Source organism: Protopterus annectens, chromosome 12.part0 (genome assembly GCF_019279795.1).
Source record: "Protopterus annectens isolate FY-2018-M chromosome 12.part0, PAN1.0, whole genome shotgun sequence".
Taxonomy (NCBI): Eukaryota; Metazoa; Chordata; order Ceratodontiformes; family Protopteridae; genus Protopterus; species Protopterus annectens.
In genome coordinates, this window is record NC_056746.1 from 112899835 (window position 1) to 112924843 (window position 25009).

Genomic DNA, 25009 nt, shown 5'->3' on the forward strand with positions numbered 1-25009 from the left:
CACCAGCTGGACCAGAGAGGAGATTGACAACTGACCTTTAGACATGCTAGAATAGTATTGGGAATTCCTTTATAATTGAAAAAAAGGGCCAATGGGGAACAAGGTACTCAAGGGGAGTTTGTGAGGGTGTAGTGATTTTAATTTTTTAGTGCTGACTTTTATAATTGCTTTAGTGAGCAAGTGCCAGGTAACTTAAATGCAATGTCTTACAGGTAACTTAAATGCAAAAATGACAAACAGTAACTTTCTTTCAAGTGAAACAAGGAAATAAGTACAGTAAGCAATGCAGATATCACTAGGGATCCACAGAAGCGCTGAAAAGCCGCGTTTTAGGTGGAATTATCGTTTCAGGGAAATAACAAGCAAACAAACAACAAGCATACAAACAAAGCTAGATTCAGCAGGCATGGATCTAGTCTATGCTACAGCAAACAAGGTGTACCAATTTCAGTAAGAAACAGTTCAAATATGCAGGCACTATAAGCCTTTAACCAGAAATTCCCAGTTCAGAAGGGCAGAGTCCAGCCTCTCTTCCCACAAGAGTGCAGACCACGAATCTTCTTAATGTAAAATAACTGGCCTGAAGCCCAAGTGTTTAAACCAGAACTAATACACTTTTAGAATAACAGACACTGAGCCCTCAATCAGCAGTTCACAACTTAGAAGGATGTAAGCTACCTGTCCTGCCACCACAGTGCAGGCCACAAACCTTCCTAATGTAAAACAACTGGTCTGAAGCCCAAGGGCTTTATCCAAAAGACTTAAAATGATAGCTACACTTTAATCAAGTTACTACCAAGCAGTAATAAATACAATTGAATACTTTAAAGAATGCCTGGATTAGTGCTCAGGTTATACAAACAAATCTAGATTCAGCAGGCCTGGATCTAGTCTATGCTTCAGCAAACAAGGTGTATCAATTTCAGTAAGAAGCAGTTCAAATATGCAGGCATTATAAGCCTTTAAGGCTTAGGATTAAGGGGTGTCCTTCTCCTTACAATCACAAGAAGTCATTAGCTTCTTTCAAAGGTAGTCCTACTATACACATGTGAAGTAGAAACTATCAACGCAGGGGTATGGCAGTCAAGGTCATTTAAGGTCACTAGGTCACATGACAAATGAAGGTATGAACTTACGAAAAGCATATGGTTCTTGAAACAGTTATGTGGACAATCATCTTTAGTGACTAATATGCAAATATTGATATCAAGAATGCTTTCTGACATGCATAATAACCATTAGTTTAATGTTAAAGGACTGTGACAAGCTGTCTATAAATAGAAGAAATGTACTGCAGCCATTTCAGGAAATCTGGACAAAAGCCAAGCCAGTCTATATATATATATATATATATATATATATATATATATATATATATATATATATACACATGTGAATTGCTCTTCAGTGCACAGATTTACGTAAGAGCTACATACTTGAGCCTCCTACAGTCTCGATCGAAGTAGCATGTGGTTTTGTCTTACTGCTGCCATTATCCAAACCAGAATCAATGAAAATTGGTAAATGCATAGGATCCATACTTACTCTCTATACTGAAAGGTTGCTATATGTACTAGGGTGCTCAGTCTCTCACCGGAGCATAAGGAAGACAAGACACCTATGAGATACAGACTGTTAGGTGGTTTGATCACAGCTGCGTGACAGTTGGGCTACATATAATCCCCAATCCTGTAAATGAAGAGAAGGTGAATTCCTGAAGATTACTCGTACCTCATTACTTTGTGCCCTGTTCACTAGTGCTTCTTCTTCCCATTGTAGCTTCCCATCTGCAAAGACATTAGAAAGATTGTGTATCAGTTCCAAATCCTAAGGAGAACATTACAAGTCATGCTGAATGCAACTGCTTAATGCAATCTTGTCTAATTACTATTCTTAGTCTGACTACATGGCATGAAATGATTATTTAACTGAAACACTTCCAAAATAAATGTGGTCTCCTGTTCCTACAAGGATAAGTACACATTTGGGCACTTTATATCCCTCCTGGGGGGTAACCTCCTATATAACTGCTAACAAGACATATTACTGAAGTTTTCATCTTTTACTTACCAAAGTTCTCCTCACTTGCTTACTTCTGCTAATCATCAAAATGCTGTCACCAGCTCCCCTGTCTGCCCTTTCTCCTGCTCACCAGCTCCCCTGTCTGCCCTTTCTCCTGCTCACCAGCTCCCCCTGTCTGCCCTTTCTCCTGCTCACCAGCTCCCCCTGTCTGCCCTTTCTCCTGTCACCAGCTCCCCCTGTCTGCCCTTTCTCCTGCTCACCAGCTCCCCTGTCTGCCCTTTCTCCTGCTCACCAGCTCCCCTGTCTGCCCTTTCTCCTGCTCACCAGCTCCCCCTGTCTGCCCTTTCTCCTGTCACCAGCTCCCCTGTCTGCCCTTTCTCCTGTCACCAGCTCCCCTGTCTGCCCTTTCTCCTGTCACCAGCTCCCCCTGTCTGCCCTTTCTCCTGTCACCAGCTCCCCCTGTCTGCCCTTTCTCCTGTCACCAGCTCCCCTGTCTGCCCTTTCTCCTGTCACCAGCTCCCCCTGTCTGCCCTTTCTCCTGCTCACCAGCTCCCCCTGTCTGCCCTTTCTCCTGTCACCAGCTCCCCTGTCTGCCCTTTCTCCTGTCACCAGCTCCCCTGTCTGCCCTTTCTCCTGCTCACCAGCTCCCCTGTCTGCCCTTTCTCCTGCTCACCAGCTCCCCTGTCTGCCCTTTCTCCTGCTCACCAGCTCCCCTGTCTGCCCTTTCTCCTGTCACCAGCTCCCCCTGTCTGCCCTTTCTCCTGCTCACCAGCTCCCCTGTCTGCCCTTTCTCCTGCTCACCAGCTCCCCTGTCTGCCCTTTCTCCTGCTCACCAGCTCCCCTGTCTGCCCTTTCTCCTGCTCACCAGCTCCCCCTGTCTGCCCTTTCTCCTGCTCACCAGCTCCCCCTGTCTGCCCTTTCTCCTGCTCACCAGCTCCCCTGTCTGCCCTTTCTCCTGCTCACCAGCTTCCCTGTCTGCCCTTTCTCCTGCTCACCAGCTCCCCTGTCTGCCCTTTCTCCTGCTCACCAGCTCCCCTGTCTGCCCTTTCTCCTGCTCACCAGCTCCCCCTGTCTGCCCTTTCTCCTGCTCACCAGCTCCCCTGTCTGCCCTTTCTCCTGCTCACCAGCTCCCCTGTCTGCCCTTTCTCCTGCTCACCAGCTTCCCCTGTCTGCCCTTTCTCCTGTCACCAGCTCCCCTGTCTGCCCTTTCTCCTGCTCACCAGCTCCCCTGTCTGCCCTTTCTCCTGTCACCAGCTCCCCCTGTCTGCCCTTTCTCCTGTCACCAGCTCCCCTGTCTGCCCTTTCTCCTGCTCACCAGCTCCCCCTGTCTGCCCTTTCTCCTGTCACCAGCTCCCCCTGTCTGCCCTTTCTCCTGTCACCAGCTCCCCTGTCTGCCCTTTCTCCTGTCACCAGCTCCCCTGTCTGCCCTTTCTCCTGCTCACCAGCTCCCCTGTCTGCCCTTTCTCCTGCTCACCAGCTCCCCTGTCTGCCTTTCTCCTGCTCACCAGCTGCCCCTGTCTGCCCTTTCTCCTGCTCACCAGCTCCCCCTGTCTGCCCTTTCTCCTGTCACCAGCTCCCCCTGTCTGCCCTTTCTCCTGCTCACCAGCTCCCCCTGTCTGCCCTTTCTCCTGCTCACCAGCTCCCCTGTCTGCCCTTTCTCCTGCTCACCAGCTCCCCTGTCTGCCCTTTCTCCTGCTCACCAGCTCCCCTGTCTGCCCTTTCTCCTGCTCACCAGCTCCCCTGTCTGCCTTTCTCCTGCTCACCAGCTGCCCCTGTCTGCCCTTTCTCCTGCTCACCAGCTCCCCTGTCTGCCCTTTCTCCTGCTCACCAGCTCCCCCTGTCTGCCCTTTCTCCTGCTCACCAGCTCCCCTGTCTGCCCTTTCTCCTGCTCACCAGCTCCCCCTGTCTGCCCTTTCTCCTGCTCACCAGCTCCCCCTGTCTGCCCTTTCTCCTGCTCACCAGCTCCCCTGTCTGCCCTTTCTCCTGCTCACCAGCTCCCCCTGTCTGCCCTTTCTCCTGCTCACCAGCTCCCCTGTCTGCCCTTTCTCCTGCTCACCAGCTCCCTGTCTGCCCTTTCTCCTGCTCACCAGCTCCCCTGTCTGCCCTTTCTCCTGCTCACCAGCTCCCCTGTCTGCCCTTTCTCCTGCTCACCAGCTCCCCTGTCTGCCCTTTCTCCTGCTCACCAGCTCCCCTGTCTGCCCTTTCTCCTGCTCACCAGCTCCCCTGTCTGCCCTTTCTCCTGCTCACCAGCTCCCCTGTCTGCCCTTTCTCCTGCTCACCAGCTCCCCCTGTCTGCCCTTTCTCCTGCTCACCAGCTCCCCCTGTCTGCCCTTTCTCCTGCTCACCAGCTCCCCTGTCTGCCCTTTCTCCTGCTCACCAGCTCCCCTGTCTGCCCTTTCTCCTGTCACCAGCTCCCCTGTCTGCCCTTTCTCCTGCTCACCAGCTCCCCCTGTCTGCCCTTTCTCCTGCTCACCAGCTCCCCTGTCTGCCCTTTCTCCTGCTCACCAGCTCCCCTGTCTGCCCTTTCTCCTGTCACCAGCTCCCCCTGTCTGCCCTTTCTCCTGCTCACCAGCTCCCCTGTCTGCCCTTTCTCCTGCTCACCAGCTCCCCTGTCTGCCCTTTCTCCTGCTCACCAGCTCCCCCTGTCTGCCCTTTCTCCTGCTCACCAGCTCCCCTGTCTGCCCTTTCTCCTGCTCACCAGCTCCCCTGTCTGCCCTTTCTCCTGCTCACCAGCTCCCCTGTCTGCCCTTTCTCCTGCTCACCAGCTCCCCTGTCTGCCCTTTCTCCTGCTCACCAGCTCCCCTGTCTGCCCTTTCTCCTGCTCACCAGCTCCCCCTGTCTGCCCTTTCTCCTGCTCACCAGCTCCCCTGTCTGCCCTTTCTCATGCTCACCAGCTCCCCTGTCTGCCCTTTCTCCTGCTCACCAGCTCCCCTGTCTGCCCTTTCTCCTGTCACCAGCTCCCCCTGTCACCAGCTCCCCTGTCTGCCCTTTCTCCTGCTCACCAGCTCCCCTGTCTGCCCTTTCTCCTGCTCACCAGCTCCCCCTGTCTGCCCTTTCTCCTGCTCACCAGCTCCTGTCTGCCCTTTCTCCTGCTCACCAGCTCCCTGTCTGCCCTTTCTCCTGCTCTGCTCCCCCTGTCTACCCCTTTCTCCTGTCACCAGCTCCCCTGTCTGCCCTTTCTCCTGCTCACCAGCTCCCTGTCTGCCCTTTCTCCTGCTCACCAGCTCCCCTGTCTGCCCTTTCTCCTGCTCACCAGCTCCCCCTGTCTGCCCTTTCTCCTGCTCACCAGCTCCCCTGTCTGCCCTTTCTCCTGCTCCCCAGCTCCCTGTCTGCCCTTTCTCCTGCTCACCAGCTCCCCTGTCTGCCCTTTCTCCTGTCACCAGCTCCCCCTGTCTGCCCTTTCTCCTGTCACCAGCTCCCCCTGTCTGCCCTTTCTCCTGTCACCAGCTCCCCTGTCTGCCCTTTCTCCTGCTCACCAGCTCCCCTGTCTGCCCTTTCTCCTGCTCACCAGCTCCCCCTGTCTGCCCTTTCTCCTGCTCACCAGCTCCCCTGTCTGCCCTTTCTCCTGCTCACCAGCTCCCCTGTCTGCCCTTTCTCCTGCTCACCCGCTCCCTGTCTGCCCTTTCTCCTGCTCACCAGCTCCCCTGTCTGCCCTTTCTCCTGCTCACCAGCTCCCCTGTCTGCCCTTTCTCCTGCTCACCAGCTCCCCCTGTCTGCCCTTTCTCCTGCTCACCAGCTCCCCCTGTCTGCCCTTTCTCCTGTCACCAGCTCCCCCTGTCTGCCCTTTCTCCTGCTCACCAGCTCCCCTGTCTGCCCTTTCTCCTGCTCACCAGCTCCCCTGTCTGCCCTTTCTCCTGCTCACCAGCTCCCCTGTCTGCCCTTTCTCCTGCTCACCAGCTCCCCTGTCTGCCCTTTCTCCTGCTCACCAGCTCCCCCTGTCTGCCCTTTCTCCTGCTCACCAGCTCCCCTGTCTGCCCTTTCTCCTGCTCACCAGCTCCCCTGTCTGCCTTTCTCCTGCTCACCAGCTCCCCTGTCTGCCCTTTCTCCTGCTCACCAGCTCCCCTGTCTGCCCTTTCTCCTGCTCACCAGCTCCCCCTGTCTGCCTTTCTCCTGCTCCAGCTCCCCTGTCTGCCTTTCTCCTGCTCACCAGCTCCCCTGTCTGCCCTTTCTCCTGCTCACCAGCTCCCTGTCTGCCCTTTCTCCTGTCACCAGCTCCCCTGTCTGCCCTTTCTCCTGCTCACCAGCTCCCCTGTCTGCCCTTTCTCCTGCTCACCAGCTCCCCTGTCTGCCCTTTCTCCTGCTCACCAGCTCCCCCTGTCTGCCCTTTCTCCTGCTCACCAGCTCCCCTGTCTGCCCTTTCTCCTGCTCACCAGCTCCCCCTGTCTGCCCTTTCTCCTGTCACCAGCTCCCCTGTCTGCCCTTTCTCCTGCTCACCAGCTCCCCCTGTCTGCCCTTTCTCCTGTCACCAGCTCCCCCTGTCTGCCCTTTCTCCTGCTCACCAGCTCCTGTCTGCCCTTTCTCCTGCTCACCAGCTCCCCTGTCTGCCCTTTCTCCTGCTCACCAGCTCCCCTGTCTGCCCTTTCTCCTGCTCACCAGCTCCCCCTGTCTGCCCTTTCTCCTGCTCACCAGCTCGACCTGTCTGCCCTTTCTCCTGCTCACCAGCTCCCATGTCTGCCCGTTCTCCTGCTCACCAGCTCCCCCTGTCTGCCCTTTCTCCTGTCACCAGCTCCCCCTGTCTGCCCTTTCTCCTGCTCACCAGCTCCCCTGTCTGCCCTTTCTCCTGTCACCAGCTCCCCTGTCTGCCCTTTCTCCTGCTCACCAGCTCCCCCTGTCTGCCCTTTCTCCTGCTCACCAGCTCCCCTGTCTGCCCTTTCTCCTGCTCACCAGCTCCCCTGTCTGCCTTTCTCCTGCTCACCAGCTGCCCCTGTCTGCCCTTTCTCCTGTCACCAGCTCCCCCTGTCTGCCCTTTCTCCTGTCACCAGCTCCCCCTGTCTGCCCTTTCTCCTGCTCACCAGCTCCCCTGTCTGCCCTTTCTCCTGTCACCAGCTCCCCCTGTCTGCCCTTTCTCCTGTCACCAGCTTCCCCTGTCTGCCCTTTCTCCTGTCACCAGCTCCCCCTGTCTGCCCTTTCTCCTGCTTAGGTTAATGATTTGCGGTCATTTATGGTCAGATGGAAATTATAGCTTCCCATGCTGTACCATATACAGAAACATAACCTGTGATGTCAGAAAAGGAGCCGCCGGCCCAATTATCGTCCCCATTTCCCAAGTTTGATCTAGTCACCTGCCTCCCTTGTTTTCTTGTATCTGCCTATGATATTATCTTTTGTATATACAGTGTGCATACTAGTTCTCACTCACCTTGATGGTTTTTTTGTTTTTTTTTTTTTGAGCAATGGTGCCAGTTTGGGTTATCAGGATCCACATGAGATACAAGACCTTTCTATCACATTCTTTGTCTTTGTCTGCTTTTTCTTCAAAGCTATAACCTTTATACTAAGCTCAGCTATAAGTAATACTGTATAAGGGGGTGTGCATTTGACAAGAGTGGTTACACAACGACTGTGAGAAAAACAATCTCAGAGCAGAGGACTCCAGCTGATACTGACTGAGTCATTTACTTAATTATGTACGCATTTCCTTACATACATACTTACGTGCTGTGAGGCAGAACTTAAGAAAGGCTTAATTTCTTCACAGGCTTGCAGAATAGACAATTCTTTGTCACCTTAGACTGAATGCATCATTTCTTTAGGTTGATTTCTATAACAATGTTTATTGTATTTGCTCTTTTTTTCACGTGTAACTTGTAGGTTGACATGAATTTCTCAGAAGTCTAATATTTTCCTATATAGACTGTATCAGCCATAACCATACAAAAATGGGGTTATATAAGTCCTGCCTAAAAATCAGCATTTCAAGACCCCATCTACAGTTTTTCTGTTCTTCTTGCTTCTTTGAGATTGTTGGTTGCTTGGCTGTATTTTTTTACTTAACAGTTTGCCATTTATTCCTGGTCGAAAGTTTCCAGTAAGTGAGCATTTTAAAATGTTGCTAATTTGCTTTCTGACAGAAATAAGATGTTTATTTTATTTAACAGTGATTTTCACTTTGGAATGTAATTATATATTCACTAGACTCAGTAAGTGTGCTTTCGGTAAACAAATTGTATCATTTTCACATGACATAAACAATGGTTATCACTAAAAAGGATTCTGCAGATCAGAAACTGAAATGCTGTACTGACTTTTTACTATCGAAAAACCTTTACAAACTTTAAAAGTCATACTACAAGAAATGAGGTAACATCAAGGAGCACAATAAACATTTTGAGGCTTGTAAATCATTTGGCTGAAAAATAGAGAAGCAAAACGTAAACTGGTAATAAGGGGAGATACAGAAAATAGAAATGAAACCCCCCGTAAGGTGTCTAACTCTAAGATACCTTCAAAGGTTCTGCTAGAGGGAAAGTGCAATCATTCAAAAAAGGTGGAGAAAGCCCACTCGTATCTAGAAAGGGAAAAATCTTAACACCCCTTCACTGATGGAGGTCTTATACCCAATTTAGCCTAAAGGAATTATGACTGATAAGAATAAGCTTAGGCTGAAAGTCAGACACCCATTTATAAAGAGGTAAGATCTGCTGGAGAGGAGTTTATGTTTGATTACCCCTGCCATCCTATCATCATGGCATTTGTTGCAGGAACAGGCACTGGCACTAGTCTAACTTGTGGTCAGATTTTCCCAGACACCGTTACTTTCTTACTGTCTGTTGTGTGAAGAAGGGTTTTGATTGGCAGAGGAAGCTGACCAGTTGTAGTTCCAGTTTCAGTGTCCAGCGGTAACATTTATGCAGGATACCACTGCTGACAAAATTCGTGAGATAAAGGATTTTCACTTTTCTCATACATGTGCCTTTATATTATGAGCCACCATTGCAATTACTTTCTCTAAAAACAAACAGAAATGAGTCACGTCTCTCTCTCTCTCAAAATAAGGTAATTATTTTGAGGCAGACGGAGCCTCCACCAGGGTAAGATACTGACTACGATGACCATAAGTCCCCTTCTACAAGCCATCCAAAGTGACCTTTTAAGAAACAGTTTTTGTTCTAATCATCTATCTACCTAGTTAACTGAATAAACTAGTTGAAAGTTAACAAGTTGTTTTTTTATTTCTCCCACATGGAAGACATCATAGACTGAGTCTCCTAGACCTGCTAGCTAAAGTGATTTTATCTGGACTATCCCCTGGACTCTGTTTCTCATTAGTCCTGTCGCACTCTGGGTCACAGGTGGGATGCCATACCTGACAAGCTTTCTGGATTACCTTTGTCCACTTTTGGTGGAAAAGACACACACTGGGACTACAAAATAAAAATATTTTGGGAGGGAACATAAATTATGATTACAAAATAAATGATCGAATCATAAAAAGACACCGTCATTCAAAAACTAAGGACAGTGGTAGACAGTAATTTAAACTTTGACTAGTATATTATCTACCAAAAGCAGAAAAGTGCATTTTGGAACCTATTTAGTCCTGATGAGCATTGTCTAGTGACTTGATGGAGACAAAGGTACCACTTTTTACTTGACATTTCCAACCAATCACTGAATCACGTTCAGCACTTTATAAAAACTACCTGAAATAATGTGCAAAAATTCAGTGATTCTTTCCTAGGAAAAAAATCTTATGACAATTTAAACTGTTTAGATAGATTTCAAGAATAGTCATTATACCTATTTCTAATAGATTTCTCATAGATGACTACTTCCTGACTTATAATGCAATGTTTGATCCAGTTCTGCTGAAAAGCTATGCTTAAAATACATCACCAGGGGAGCAAATATCAGACGCGTGACCATGGGAATACAGTGGTTGAGCTTCTTTAAGAATAGCAAGACAAAAGCTTAACAAATGAGCCAACTCATTCTAAGGGGTGGTGAAAGCCACACGCACTCTGGCTAGGCTTATAAATGCCCTAGGGCAGATAGCCTAGTATGAACCTATGAACCTATGGACTAACATATGAACAGCATTATCTATATGAAAAAAGTGTCTTTGTCAATAAGAATAAAGATGCAAGCCAGAAAAAAAAAATACATCTAAATAAAAGCTCAGAGTGTAGCTACAGCCTGAAATACTGAACTCTGATTTTTTGTGAGGAACAAAATGCAGTAATTAATCATGAGATGTTGACAGATTTGGTATAATTGAACTTTTGTGACAGTAATCATAAACATGAAGAAACAATGAAGGAAACTGGCAAATATTAATTCCAGAAGCTGACAGAATGGAGAAGCACAGAAGAGGTCCAGTGTACACAGGAGAAAATCAAGCTTCACTAAAGCAGAGACATATCATAGGGATGTCAATTCCATATCAAGCCACACCCTGTTCTCGACTTGTTGCCCCTCCCATTTTTCTAAGTGAATGTGCGGTGCTTTTCTGTCAGAGTTATGTGTCAGGCCGTTCTTTTGTTAGCTTTCCCAAGGTTTGGCTGTCCTGTCCTTTTCCTGAGATTTTGTCAGTTTTACCTAACTTTCCTTTCTGATTCTTTGCATATAAAAACACTATCCCCCTGCAACTTCTTTCTAATTTTTTTATTCATTTTATTTTATTTACTTAAAATGTGTTTATTGGGAAAGTCCAATTAGGAACAAACCAATTTTGATGGAAGCCTGGGGAGAAATGCTCCAGACACGTCTTTGTAACATGGGAGGAAACCCACACAAATGCAGGGAGGACATGCAGACTGCACATAGAAGGCAGCTCAGCTGAGAATCTAATTGGGCGACCTCTTTGCTGTGAGGCAACAACGCAAACCGCTGCACCACTGTGTCATTGTTCTTATTGAGCCCTATTTTTTGTAGAATTTGAAAAAGCACTTTGCACACTGTAATATCTTATCCAGTCCTTCTCTTCTGTTCTCTTTTAGCCCAAACTTGCTTCTAACCTCTTCCTATATCTTACAGCTTTTCTACCCCTCTAACCAAAGACCACATAATATGGTAACCCCCATCTCTTTCCATCAAGCTCCCTCTATTTCCTTCGATCCTACCACAAGCTTTGAATTTCATTGCAGACCATTTTGTAATCTCAGTCTAACCCTATACACCCCTGCCATATCTGTCCACCATTTTCTGCTACTCTCTGTTTTACATAGACAACCCCTCTGTTTCAGTCTGTGTTCCAATACCATTCTGTCTTCCCCTCCATTTGATTTAGCCATCTGCCCAAATGAACTGTCATGACATATCTATAGCATTCAGACATCTACCAACCCCAAAATGTATCATCACTACTGTCTTTCTCCTTGTAATGTACCCTCTCAACTCCCTCCACACACTTTGCCAGCACAAATCCCCTAGTTTTCTTAAACACAGGTTTTTCAATTACTTGACCCTTCAGGCTAGCTTAAGCCCTTCATCAGGAGGCTTTAAGTTACCAATGTTCAGGCAAGCCTAAGCCTTTCATCAGGAAGTGTTAAGTTACCAATGTTACATGCAGTGTTTGAATACTTTGTCAGGAGGCGTTAAGTTACCATTGTTAGATACAGTGTTTGAATGCTTTGTCAGGAGGTGTTAAGTTACCAATGTTAGATACAGTATTTGAATACTTCGTCAGGAGGCATTAAGTTACCAATGTTCAGGCTAGCTTAAGCCCTTCTTCAGGAGGCATTAAGTTACCAATGTTAGATACAGTGTTTGAATACTTCGTCAAAAGGTGTTAAGGTACCAATGTTAGATACAGTGTTTGAATACTTTGTCAGGAGGCATTAAGCTACCAGTGTTAGATACAGTGTTTGAAAACTTAATCAGGAGGCATTAAGTTACCAAGGTTAGATACAGTGTTTGAATACTTCATCAGGAGGCGTTAAGTTACCAGTGCTAGATACAGTGTTTGAATACTTTGTCAGGAGGCATTAAGTTACCAATGTTAGATACAGTGTTTGAAAACTTCGTCAGGAGTTAAGTTACCAATGTTAGATACAGTATTTGAATATCCACTTGTGCATAGGAAGGAAAACACATAATGTGTGGCTCAGATGCTTAATATGGCAACTACACCTCAGAAAGACACAATGTGTGTGTGTGTGTGTGTGTGTGTGTGTGTGTGTGTGTGTGTGTGTGTGTGTGTGTGTGTGTGTGTGTGTGTGTGTGTGTGTGTGTGTATGCACATATGTGTTTCTGAATCTAAGTATGTGAGACTCAGACTTTAGAAGAGTAGGTCATGATCTGCCATAAAACGCAGTTCTGTATGTTACTTTAGACTTGGTGAACATTTTGTAGGGACGACAAAAGCTTCAGAGACTGCTTTGATACAACATGAGAAAATAAGTCAAAATACAAGAGATATGTAGGGAATTAGTTAAATCCAGAGAAGGAGATTAAGAAGTTGTAATTTGTCTATAAGCATGCAGTCTTTTGAGAGACATGTTTTGTTTAACAGAAAATATGAATTTGAAATAATGTCCCGTTAAGGGTGAGGTGACTTGTCACATGCAGCCTTGACATCAGAGAAGTAAATACTAAACAGAAGGGGTTCTAAGACTAATCTCTGGGAGAAAACATTGGTAACTACTCCTTCTGAAGATAGTATGCCTCCCTGAATAAAATAATAGTCTGTCAGTTATCCAGTTTACTATCTGGCAGGTAACTTATGGGTTTATGTTTAGTTTGATTAGTTTGTTGATAATGCCAGAATGTGGGATGCTATCAGAGGTCTTCACCAGGTCCCAGTAGGCAGTATGAACCAATTTATCTGAGTCTAACGCATCAGTGGCATGTTCAAAGAATTCCAATAGGATCAGGAGACAGGATCTGCCTTTAACAAACCCAAACTGGCTTGCGTCCAGAGCTCGGAGACTTCCTGTGTTCCATTGCTTTGTGAGTAAGGCTGCAGAGGGTTATAATTTTATAGCTTCCTGGATCAGTAGTGGATCCCCCTTGTGGAGCAGCATGGTTACTGCAGATTTTCATTTTTCTGGTATGAATCCAGTGGAGAGGCTGAGGCTAAAGAGGCTAACAAAGCCTAGCAAACAGTCTTAGGTGCTGCAAATAGGCAGCCTGGCAAATAATCAGGACTCACAGAGTAAGGGTTTGTGTCCCTAGAAGGAGCATTCAGGACCTGCTCAAAGGTCGTCAGAGGGCATAGTGTATGTGTGTTAATAAGTTGGGGAAGTTAGAAGGAGACAGGGTAGGAAAATTAAAGCTAAACTTGTCTGCTAGCATGTAGGGTATGTCCTCAGGGGATGAGTAAGTGTTGTTATTGTGTATTAGATCTCAGCATTGCTAGGCATTACCTTTAAGGTTTCTGACATAATCAAAAAAGGCTTTGTGGCTGTCTTTAATTCATATTTATTTTTAAAGTATTTGATTTTGTTTCTAAGTTCTTTGTTGTTTTTTTTCAGCTCAATTCCAGATAATGGAGTAGTAATCTTCTTTTCACAGGCTATGAGTTTGTTTTAAGTTTGTTTTCACAGGCTATGAGTTTGTATTAAGTTTGTATTTACAGGCTATGAGTTTGTTTTAAGTTTGTTTTCACAGGCTATGAGTTTGTATTAAGTTTGTTTTTACAGACTATGAGTTTGTTTTAAGCTTGTTTTCACAGGCTATGAGTTTGCATTAAGTTTGTTTTTACAGGCTATGAGTTTGTTTTCTCAGGCTATGAGTTTGTTTTAAGTTTGTTTTCACAGACTATGAGTTTGTATTAAGTTTGTTTTTACAGGCTATGAGTTTGTTTTAAGCTTCTTTTCACAGGCTATGAGTTTGTTTTAAGTTTGTTTTCACAGGCTATGAGTTTATATTAAGTTGGTTTTTACAGGCTATGAGTTTTTTCTTCTTCTTACTGTATGGTTTGTTTATACTAGGGTTCCATCATGGGGACTTACTCATGAATTTGGAATTCCATTCAAATGTTATGGGGACAGATTCCTCAGGGCTTGCCTTGAGATGGGTATTGAAATTATCCACAAATATGGCAGTCTGCAAGATAGGGGTTGTCAAGGTGAGGAGCGTGCTTACATTTCATCAGGCATCTCTTAGCTGGATTAGGTTTGCCTTACGAGTAGTCTCTAAAGATGGAAGGCTTTTGTGATGTCAATTTTTTATCCTCATAATGAGTTTTATCAAATAGGTTCATAGGTTAGTACTAGGCTATCGTCCCTAGGGCCCATACAAGCCTAGCCATAACAATTCCCTGGATATTTCTTCCCACAATATTTATTTCCCTGGAACCCTGTCTAGCAGGGTGAATGACGTGATCCTCGGGGTGAATTTCCTATCTTCCATCCAGTAATCAAGGTTCCTTTTGAAGAGGGCCAAGGAGGCGCTCTGCTTGACATGTATGGGCAGTTTATTCCAGAGTATGGGGAGTCTCTGGGTCAGGAACCTATCCATCCAGCATGTTTTGTTCATTGCGATGACCAGGTTTAGATCCCTAGAGCGTGTGGCTCTGAGGGATTGGGATTTCTTTAAGTGGAGCATGTCCAACAGCTCATAGTTTGACATGGCCTTGTACGTTAAGCAAAGATCGCCTCTGAGTAGATGATATGCCACAGAGTATAGCTGGAGTTTTTTTAGATGGTCAGTATAGGGCATCTGCTTTAGGCCTATGATTCTTTTATTGAGGTATTTCTGCGGCCTTTCCAGCTGTTGCAGATGTCTTGTGAGGTACATACCAAATGAGGCATTGTACTCTATAATGGGTCTAATGAGGGATGAGTACAGTGGGACAATGACCTCCTTTTTTCTGGATGGAAAGCCCATAGTGATGACGTGTGTCACACAGAAGGATTTCCTGACTGTTGTGGCGATGTGGTTATCGAAGGTGAGACCACTGTCCACCTGTGTCCCTTACACTTTCGGTGTTTAGTGTACTGCCACCAGTGTGGTTTTTCATGTATACATGGTTTTTCCCAAAGGGAATAACTATACATTTCTTGGCATTAAGCTTGAACCCATGGCTCTAGCACCAGGCATCTGTTTCTGTAAGGCCCTTTTGTAGAATATCCACATCATTTGGGTATTCAATAATGGCTCCCAGTTTGCAGTCATCTGCGAACTTTGTTAGCCAGAGTCCCTTAGTGTTGGCCTGTACTTCAGAGAGAAGTAGATGCCAAATAAGAGTGGTCCCAGGACTGAACCCTGAGGTACTCCACTTGTCACTTGTCTGGAGCTGGATTTGGAGTCGGCTACTATTACAGTCTGGATTCTGTCAGTAAGCCAGTTGGCAACCCATTGAGTGATGCAGGGATTTATGACCAGCTTAGTAAGTTTATCTATGATTCCAGAGTGGGGGATGGTGTCAAACGCCTTGACAAGGTCCAGATAGGCTGTGTGGACTGCCTTACCCTTGTCCACAGCTCTGGAGACTGATTTGAAGAAGTCAATCAGGTTCAGGAAACAAGATCTGCCCTTCACGAACCCAAACTGGGTGGGGTCCAATGTTTGAAGGTTGCCAATGTCTTTGTTTATAAGTTTTGTGATAATGCATTCCATGCCCTTGCAGATCAGGCTCATCAGACTGATGGGACGGCAGTTCCCGGGATCCAAGGTGGATCCCCCCCTTGTGGAGTGGGATAACTGTAACTGTGCACCACTCAGTGGGCATGAAGCCTGAAGTGAGGCTATGATTAAACATCGCAATTAGGTGAGTTCATTTTGTAGTTCATATAGTACACAGCCTGGGATGTCATCTGGTCCCATGGATGCTGTATTCTTAGCTTTGGAGAGTGCTGTTTCTACCTGTGTGGCTGTGATTATCGGAATTTGGCAATCTTTTGGTATTGAGATGGGCCCTTTAGGGAGTGAGAGGGGGGTGAAGTTGGCACTAAATCCATCTGCCAGGATATTGGCAATATCCTTGGGATCAGTATATTTAATGCCATTCTGTTGTAGCTCAGAGAATATCTAAGCATCGTCATTTATATTCTTGACATAACTATAGAATGCCTTGTGGTTGTCTTTGGAATCTTTGGCAATTTTATTTTTGTAACTAGCTTTGGAGGATTTTATGAGGGATCTCAGCTTCTTACTGAGGCTGGTAAGGAAGTTTTTTGCATCCTGGGATTTTCTTCTTTTCTGCAACAGTTTCTTTCTTCTGTTGTATAGTTTGTTTATGGCAGGGGACCACCAGATTGGATTCCTTTATTTGGAGGAGAGTGTCTTGGTTCTATTTGGGATGGCACAATTCATGCATGAGTGGATGTGCTCATACAGTGCCTTAATGTAGGATTCAGCAGTCAAACTTTCAGCTCCCTTCTGCATGGGTATCATGAAGTTTGTCACTTCTGACTTGAGTAGCATGAAGTTGGCTTTGGAGAAGTTTTTTATGGAGGTTTCCTTGCTGAGGGGTGGGGGTGGGATGTGGATGTTAAGGGTGATTTACTTATGGCCAGACCTGACCAACGAGGGGGTGACTATAGGTGTGGAGCATCAATTTCCCATGTTGGTAATGACCAGGTCTAGGATATTGGAGCCTCTGGTGGAACTATGGATTAGTTGATCCAGGGCATTGGAATTTATGAATTCCAAGAACCATTGGGCAAAGGTGTTGGTACCTGAGTAGTTTTCCTAGTTAATGGCAGGGTAGTTGAAATCACCCATTATTAGGGTGTTTGGTTGTATCTTAATATTTTCCAGTATGTTTAGAAAGGTGTAGTGAGAATTTTGGGGCATGGTGGGGGATCTGTAGCAAGCTACAGTTTGGATTGCAGTCTTATCCAGTATTAGTTGCACCTGGTGAATTTCAGATGCATCGTGTTGGGCAACTAGCCTGGAGGTGTGAATATCCTTGGTGAATATGGACACTCCTCCACCTTTAGTGTTTTGGTCTTGGTTTGGTGGCAGAAAAGTGTGGTAAGAGGTGTAGCTTGGTACTGCAGGGATACTCTCTGAAGCCTTGAACCAGGTCTCAGCTACTGCACAGATATCAATGTTCTCCATTTTTAGGAGTGCCTTGAGAGAGTGCATTTTGAGGTTTAGACTTCTAGCATTGAGTAGCATTACCTTCAGATTTTGCATGCTTGTACCTGTTACGGTGGTGGTTTTGTCCTTTGAACTTTGCCTAAAAAAGGCACTATGGGGTGGCAAGAGCTTTAGCCAGTAACCTGAATCCCAGGGGTGACAGGTGCAGACCATCACTGGCAAAGCATCGTGGTTTGTCGATCATGTCTTCCCAGGCAGACAGATACTGGATCCCATTTGAATGACACCAGAAGCTTAGTCATTTGTTGAAGTCAGTCATTTTGTCCTTATACTGTGGTATCATTCTGGGAGAAGGCAGGATGCTACTCAGGGCTAGGGTCATACCTGCCTGGGCCACATGATCCAAGAGCTCTTTCATGTCTCTTTTCATGTAGTCCAGGGAGGTACGTCTCAAGTCATTCACTCTAACATGGACAATGACAGAGTCATAGTTGTACTTTTTGTGGAGTGACTTGAGTGCATGCATTATGTGGCGGATCCTGGCACCCGACAGGCAGCTGACTGTAATTTTCTCCTTATTCAGCCTGGTGAGTGGGACATCAGTGTGCCTGACTATAGAGTCACCTCTGACTAAAGTGTTGGGTATGTTGTCTTGCCTTAGGCGCTGTTGTTGGGTGGCATACTGGTGTTGTGAGCTATGTGTCACTTTAGTTGTGACTGGTGTTTGTTTGCGTTTCAGCTTTGGAGGTCCTTGTTGCTTGGGCAGGTAAATGTTAAGGGCCTCCGCATATGTGGGTTTAGTGTTGCTATGCGTGTATGTTGATGGTGTGGGTTTTGTGTTGCTTGAGGTGTAGTGCAGGTGTTAATCTTCGCCTTTTGACTGTCTAGCACAATCTTGGCTGGAGAGAGCCTTGCTTCCAGTTTGGCTATGTAAGTGCATCTCTCACAGGTTGTAGTGTTGGGTGGTAGGAGGAGAGGGTTGTCTGTGTACATGAGGCAGTTGCTGCATTGCCCGAGTATACCCAGATTCACCAGGTGGACAGGAGAAATCACCAGAAGCTTACCCTTGGACATGCCTATTTAGGTGCTTTTTTGTAAAGTACAAGAGCTGTTTTCCCTTACCTTTGCAAGGTACTTTGCAATTATAGGCTGTTTTGTGCCTACGATTAATTTCTCCTTATTAACAAAGACAGTTGAGTGCTTGTATCATTTTAAGGCTTCCTAGTGCTTTCCAGCAGGTTCTAGAGCAAGTGCTAGTCACATGGGTTCAGATTTTAGTGCTACTACTGAGAAACCCACTAGTTCTAAGGGAAAATTTGAAGAGCAGACTTTCTGGCACCTGGAATAGTTTAACCATAGCCCTGCGGTGCTGCACGATGCAAAAAAAATGCACAAACACGTGTGTATTTAAGCCAGAAAGTTGAAAGGGATAGAAATCAGCCCAAAAAGGCTAATAAAATTACAATTTCAGAGCTGGAAACCACTCCTCTAGTGTTAGATAGGCAGTACAATGCTCACCAGTCCCACTGGTAAGCAGTAGGACTTCCCTCTACCATAGCAAGGTCTGGATAGCTCTGAACACAGAAAATAAAGTCCTGAGACAAGCAAAGCCTGGGATATGGACTGGCTAGGAAAGGTGGGAAACGAGCAAACAAGATAGTGGTTTTTTTTTTGTTAAAACAGGCTAAACAATGCAATAATACACTAAATAAACACAGAAAAGGCTAACACACTTGAGTGCATAGCCCTAAACAGTAAATACAATTAAAACTCTACAAAATTAGCAATTTAAAACTTTTTAAATGAAGCAAGGCAAGTGCACAACTGAAAAACTATTTAAGAAGCAGTAATACAGTAGAATAAGTAGCTAGCCTACCACCACATTAGTTGCCACATTAGGTGGTCAAGTGATGTGGAAACTGAGGCATAAGATTGGTAAGAATCAGGTCCAATATTTTTGAACTCCTAGTTGGGACTAGAGCTTATTGGCAGTGGTAGATTAAAACAGGTGTGATTCTGATGGCTGTCAGGGGCCCATCCCATCAGGCATTCATCAGGCTGGCAAGCATGAAAGGCTAAATTATATTGTGTAGAACTGTGCATCCACTTAAAAGGACTTCTCATAGATTCAGCAGAAAGCAGACACTTGTAAATGGTCAGCATGTCAGTAGCATGGTGGTTACATCTCCTATCACCAGTATAGCTAAAAAAGGGTGCGTGTGGCTAAACATCTTGTTCAGGTATACCTGCTTACTGCTATATGAGTTCTGTGTGTGTGTGTGTGTGTGTGTGTGTGTGTGTGTGTGTGTGTGTGTGTGTGTGTGTGTGTGTGTGTGTGTGTGTGTGTGTGTGTGTGTGTGTGTGTGTGTGTGTGTGTGTGCGTGCGTCCAGCAAGCAAACAATGATGACGCAGTAGGGATGAGAGCATAAGACTTACTAGGAGGAAAGAAACTGTGGTTTACCCACCAGAAGTTATTTCGACTTTTCACTTTTATTTATAAATACAAAGAGATCTAATTTCTGGTAAATCATTGAAGAATGACTTGAGTCTGGCAATAATGTCAGATATTAACATTTCATATTTCTTACTCTGCAGAAAATAGTATGTTGGCATAAAGCTTGTTTTTCTATTAATGTTTTTAAGTGAATTAGGGTAATACTTAAAATTATCCACGATTTTGAGCCTTTGGCTTCCAGAGCCAGATCAAGTTGAAATGGGGCCCTAGGTAGCGTAATTGATGCCCCCTCACTGCCATTTCAATGTCCCATTACTTGGCTATTTCTCTCCAGTTACCATAAACATAGGTCAAAACTCTCAGTGTGCATACAGTTTTTTGCTTTACTTCTACAATGCTTACAGATATTTGGATTTAATTTAAAACTTTTACTTCAAATTTTATAGCACAAACACTGATAGATATTTGATCTGAAGTAGTTACTTCATTTGATCTGCAACCTGTGGGAGTCGGATCCGACTTCGGATCCAAACCGGCAGCTTTCCAAGCTTCAAGATCCGAGCTCTTAGCTCCTCCCCCTACCCATAATCCCTTACTACTCACCACATTACCTCAGATCGTTTTTTGCCGCGGCTAAAGACGGTTGCTTCTCTGTGAAGAGCTCCTAGAAATTGGTGAGATTGTTCCTTTTTTTTGACAGATAATCTATATTCTTTAATTATTAGATAATTCTTCTAGTTAACTGCGTGTGTGTGTTGTTTTACTGTCACAACTCTTGGTAAAAAAAAAAAAAAAAAAAAAACTCCTTAGTTTAACTTGTCTCTCCCCCTCCCCCCCTGTAGTGTTTGGGTGTGTGTGTGAGAGGATAATGGCTGAATCTAAAGCTATTTTTTCGAAGTGTACTGAGTGTGGCCACAAGCTTTCCCCAGCTGATGGCCACACTCAGTGCATTTTATGTCTGGGGGCAGCACATTTGTCGGAGGCCTGCCAGATCTGTGCGGCCTTCAACCCTCGGGCACTTAGGGACAGGAAGAACAAGCTGATCCTGGTGGGAAAACTCCCTCAGGAATCGGCTTCTTCTTCCTCTCCCAGCCGAGCCCAAGCTACCCCTGTAGCTTCGGCGCCGGCTACTCTGGTAGCTGTACCCGGGACTCAACCTCCCTTATCCGGTACTAGCTCTGTGGAGTCTGGGTCTTCTTCCCATAGGGAGAAGAAAAAACATAGAGAGAGAGAGGGTCATTCTTCTTCTAAAAGGCGGGCCGAGTCTCATCCCTTGGCTGCACCTGCGAAGTTACTGAAGTCCCCTGAGAGGGTCTACGGATCCTTGTCCTCTTGGCTCTGTTCTCCTTCTTTCTCTCCGGAGCCAGAGGAGGAGGATAGGTCTCCCTCGAGGTCTTCGAGGCGGCCTTCCCGGCCTGCCTTGACTACCTCTTCGCGGTCTACCAGAAGCATCTCTGAGGCAGACATGGATCGGATGATGCGAAGATTTTTGCAGACCCAGATGCAGATGGGGATGCTCTTGCCCCCCCCCTTTGGGAGGGACTGCAGCCCCCATTTTTGCCCCGATCACTCCATCTCCGACCCATTTTCGGGTCTCGGAGTTGTCGGATCCAGGCCTTTTCGGATCTGGGGATACGTCGGCGCTGACAGGGTTAGTATCTTCGATGCCGACTATGCCTTCGAGCTTGTCGGATCCAAGCTCTCGGGGCCGAGGGTTGAGCGTCGGATCCGGGGGGTGGTTGTGTCTTCGGCGCCGATTGGAACGGAGCACACCGCTACCTCGGATCCGATTGCTTCGGCTCCGATCCCGATCATCTCCTCGGAGCCGAGGAGATTGCTTTCTCAGGCTGGTGATGGTGAATCTCCTTCGGCTTTTGAGGTGGTTGAGAGGGTACTGTCGAGATCATCCAGGTCCCCGACCGGGCCTTCGGATCCACCCATACCCCCACTGTATCAGGGTCTGTCTTCAATCATCCGTCCATCTGGACAGCCTGCCCAAAGCCTCCAGTTAGTTCCCAGGGAGGAACACCACCCGGTGGCCGAGCCCTCTTCAGACAGTCCCGCCGAAGAGGTACCTCGAAAGCACCAGTGCAAAAGGAGGCACCTGGACTCCCCCGAGTCCATTACCACGGATATGGATTTGGAGGATACGGAGGGTTCCCCAAGGTCACCCCATGAAGATGTCTCATTTGGAGACATCATGGAAATGTTGCGTATAAGAGGGGGGTGGTCTGCCCAAAAACCCTCCCTGGATGAATCCGTATTTCTGGAGGCATTTGAGGCAGGCCCATCTACCTCCTGGGTGTCCCCCCCAGCTGACCCCTTGGTGGACTTAATTACCACCAGGGCTTGGAAGGAGCCCGACACCGTGGAGCCTATACCTAGATGCCCGGATAAGGTCCTCAGCCCTCCCTCTGATAGACCTTCTTGGTCCAAAGGTGCACCGGTTGATGCTATGTTGGTGGCGGCGGCCACTAAGAGAGAACTTGCTCAAGAACGTTCTGCGGTCCATCCGCCGGACAAGGAGTCCCGAGCCTTGGACCATATTGGGAAGCGGATGTTTGCTTCAGCAACCTTTGCCATAAGGTCGCTGAACTACATGGCACACACTATCCGGCTGCAACGTGACTTAATTAAAGAATACGCTGCAGCCCCTCCGGAGTCCATGTCGGTCTCAGACAAAAAGGTTTTTGAGACTCGACTGGCCACTCTAAAGTCCATCTCAAATACATCTATGTGGCTTCTTTCACATGCCACGGAAGGAGCCGCTAGAGCCAGCGGAGCGGGAGTAGTCTTAAGATGGCACTCCTGGCTCCGCCTCTGTGACTTCATGGATCCCTTCAAGGCGTCCTTCACGAATGCCCCTTATGATGGTTCGGCCTTATTTGGCTCAGCAGTTTGTGACACGCTTGTCCAAAGCGAGAAGGATGGGAAGACGCTGTCGGCCGTCGGAGTCCGCTTCGCTAGCCCCCAAAGATCCTTCTCTAGGAATCAGAGGGGGCAAAAGAAGCTGTGGTTTCGTAAATCTTAGCGATCCCGTCCTGCTGCGGACAACTCGTCCTCTAGAGGCAGAGGAGGACAAGGTGGACGCCGGCCCAGGGGCAGAGGGGGCCCGTGTAACTTCGGGTCGAGAGAACCTTTCTCGGAGGGACCCGCGCAACAGCCCTGAGGGCTTGCCCGACTGTCCCTCTCTGGAGGCAGTCGGGGGGCGATTATCGGAGCACCGATCAATTTGGGAGTCCATCACAAATGATCGATGGGTGCTCCGGATAATATCCAGAGGTTACACTATTCCGTTCTTGCACTCCCCCCCCCAAACCCAGACATCTCCCTGATGTTCCACCCCATCAAAGGGAGTCCTCAACTTTAGAAATTTCGGAGTTGCTAAGAAAAAGAGCCATCCAGCCCGTCCCCCCAGATCAGTCCGGATCGGGTTATTACTCCAGGTTTTTCTTGGTGCCAAAGAAAACGGGGGACCTCAGACCCATTCTAGACCTTTCGTCCCTGAACCTGTTCATACCCAAGGAAAAGTTCCGGATGGTCACCCTCCAATCTATTCTCCCCCTTCTGCAGGAGAACGACTGGATGTGCTCGTTGGACATCAAGGACACGTACTACCATATACTAATGGACAGACGGTCTAGGAAGTTCCTCCGCTTCCGGCTAGGAGCCAGTCATTATCAGTTCAGGGTTCTTCCATTTGGCCTAACCTCAGCCCCCAGAGTGTTTACCAAAGTCATGGCAGTGGTTGCAGCCCACCTGAGACTCCAGGGCATTCAGGTATTCCCTTACCTGGACGACTGGCTCCTCACCGCCCCCAACAAGCATCTTCTGGTTACGGCGAGAGATTATGCCCTATCTCTATTCAGTCAACTGGGCATCTCAGTCAATTTAAAGAAATCCTGCCTGGGCCCCACTCAAGCCCTAGAATTCATAAGGGCCAGGTTGGATACTCGAATCTCCAGAGTATTTCTAACACCGGCCAGGATGAACAGTTTGTACCGCCAAGTCTTGGACATTCTTCAGAGCCCCGCTCCTCCAGCAGAATTAGTCCTGAGGGCGTTAGGATCTATGTCGGTGGGGATCGGCCTTTCTATCCATGCCCGTCTGCGAATGCAAGTATTGCAGTGGACTCTCCAGGTCCAATGGTCTCTGTCGGTCCATCCTTTGGACATGCTGATTCCTCTGAGCAGAGCATGCAGGAACTCCCTACTTTGGTGTTTACAGGCACAGGAACTCAAAGAAGGGAGACCCTTTGTGATTCCCCCAGTCGAAGCTATGTTGACCACGGACGCTTCCTGCCTCGGATGGGGCGGGCATTACGCAGGCAAGTCAGTCCAAGGCATGTGGACTTCTCTAGAGACTGCATTGTATATCAACGTCTTAGAGATGAGGGCAATGCTGTTGGCGTTGCAAGCTCTCCATCACCTTCTACTTCTGGGGACTATTGCAATCCAGACGGACAACATGTCCGTTGTATGGTACATAAACAAACAGGGAGGGACCAGATCTTACCCCCTGTGTCGAGAAGCCATGAGAGTGTGGGAATGGGCTATTTCCACCAACCGCTTTCTGATAGCAATGCACATTCTGAGGCGGACCAACATATTAGCAGACAGCCTAAGTCGGGTATTTCTCAGCCCTTACGAGTGGTCTTTGAATCCCTCTGTCACGAAGCAGATATTCCTCAAATGGGGTCAGCCTCGCTGCAACCTTTTTGCCTCGCCCCTAAACTCAAAATGCAGTGATTACTTCGCAATGGTTCCCCCCCAAAGGGGAATCCCCCAGGGACACCTTGGTTTCATGCTTGGCCGCCCGGTCTCCTTTATGCATATCCTCCTCTTCCTCTGATGATGAAATTCATCCAGAAAGCCTGTCGGTTGGGGAGCAAAGTGATTCTCATTGCCCCATTCTGGCTTCAACAAGTCTGGTTCCCCTTTCTGCAGTCTCACAGTGTGGCCCCCCCATGGATTCTGGATCCCAGACCAGACCTAATCTCGCATCAGACGAGATGCCACACTCCGAACCTGGTCAACCTCAGGCTCACGGCCTGGTTGATCCAGTTCCGTTAATGGCAAGGACTCCCGGTATCTCATCCCCGGTTAAGGCCATTCTGGTGGCAGCTCATAAGCCGTCCACCAGAAAACTCTACATTAGTAAATGGAAACGTTTTTCCATCTGGGCAAAGGATAGGGAATTAGACCCCTTTACAGTTCCTATTCCCACTATACTGGACTTCCTATCCCTCCTTTTAAGGCAGGGAGCTAGTGCGTCCACCATTAAAGTCCAACTTGCAGCCATCTCTCATTATCATGTGGGGGATGGTGTAAATTCTTTGGCGTCAGCTAAGATATGCAAGGCCTTCCTAAAAGGCGTGTTTCTCTTAAAGCCTCCCATTAAGCCGGCTATGCCTCCATGGGATCTTACCTTGGTCTTACAAGCTTTAACAGGACCACCTTTCAAACTGGCGGCCTCAGTGCCTTTAAAATTCTTATCTTGGAAAACGGCCTTCTTGGTTGCTATTACCTCGGCCAAGAGGGTATCAGAGTTGCAAGCCTTGTGCATTAAGTATCCATACCTTATTTTTCACAAAGATAGGG

General features: G+C 47.1%; 1 protein-coding gene across 1 annotated transcript in view; it reads right to left on the reverse strand.

Moving 5' to 3' along the window:
• NFATC4 (nuclear factor of activated T cells 4) overlaps positions 1–25009 on the reverse strand; it is a 2196128-nt gene that overhangs the window by 266378 nt on the left and 1904741 nt on the right. The window contains exon 7 of the mRNA XM_044089135.1: positions 1732–1787. Within this exon, the coding sequence (XP_043945070.1) occupies positions 1732–1787 (56 nt within the window). The remainder of the gene's footprint in view (positions 1–1731; positions 1788–25009) is intronic.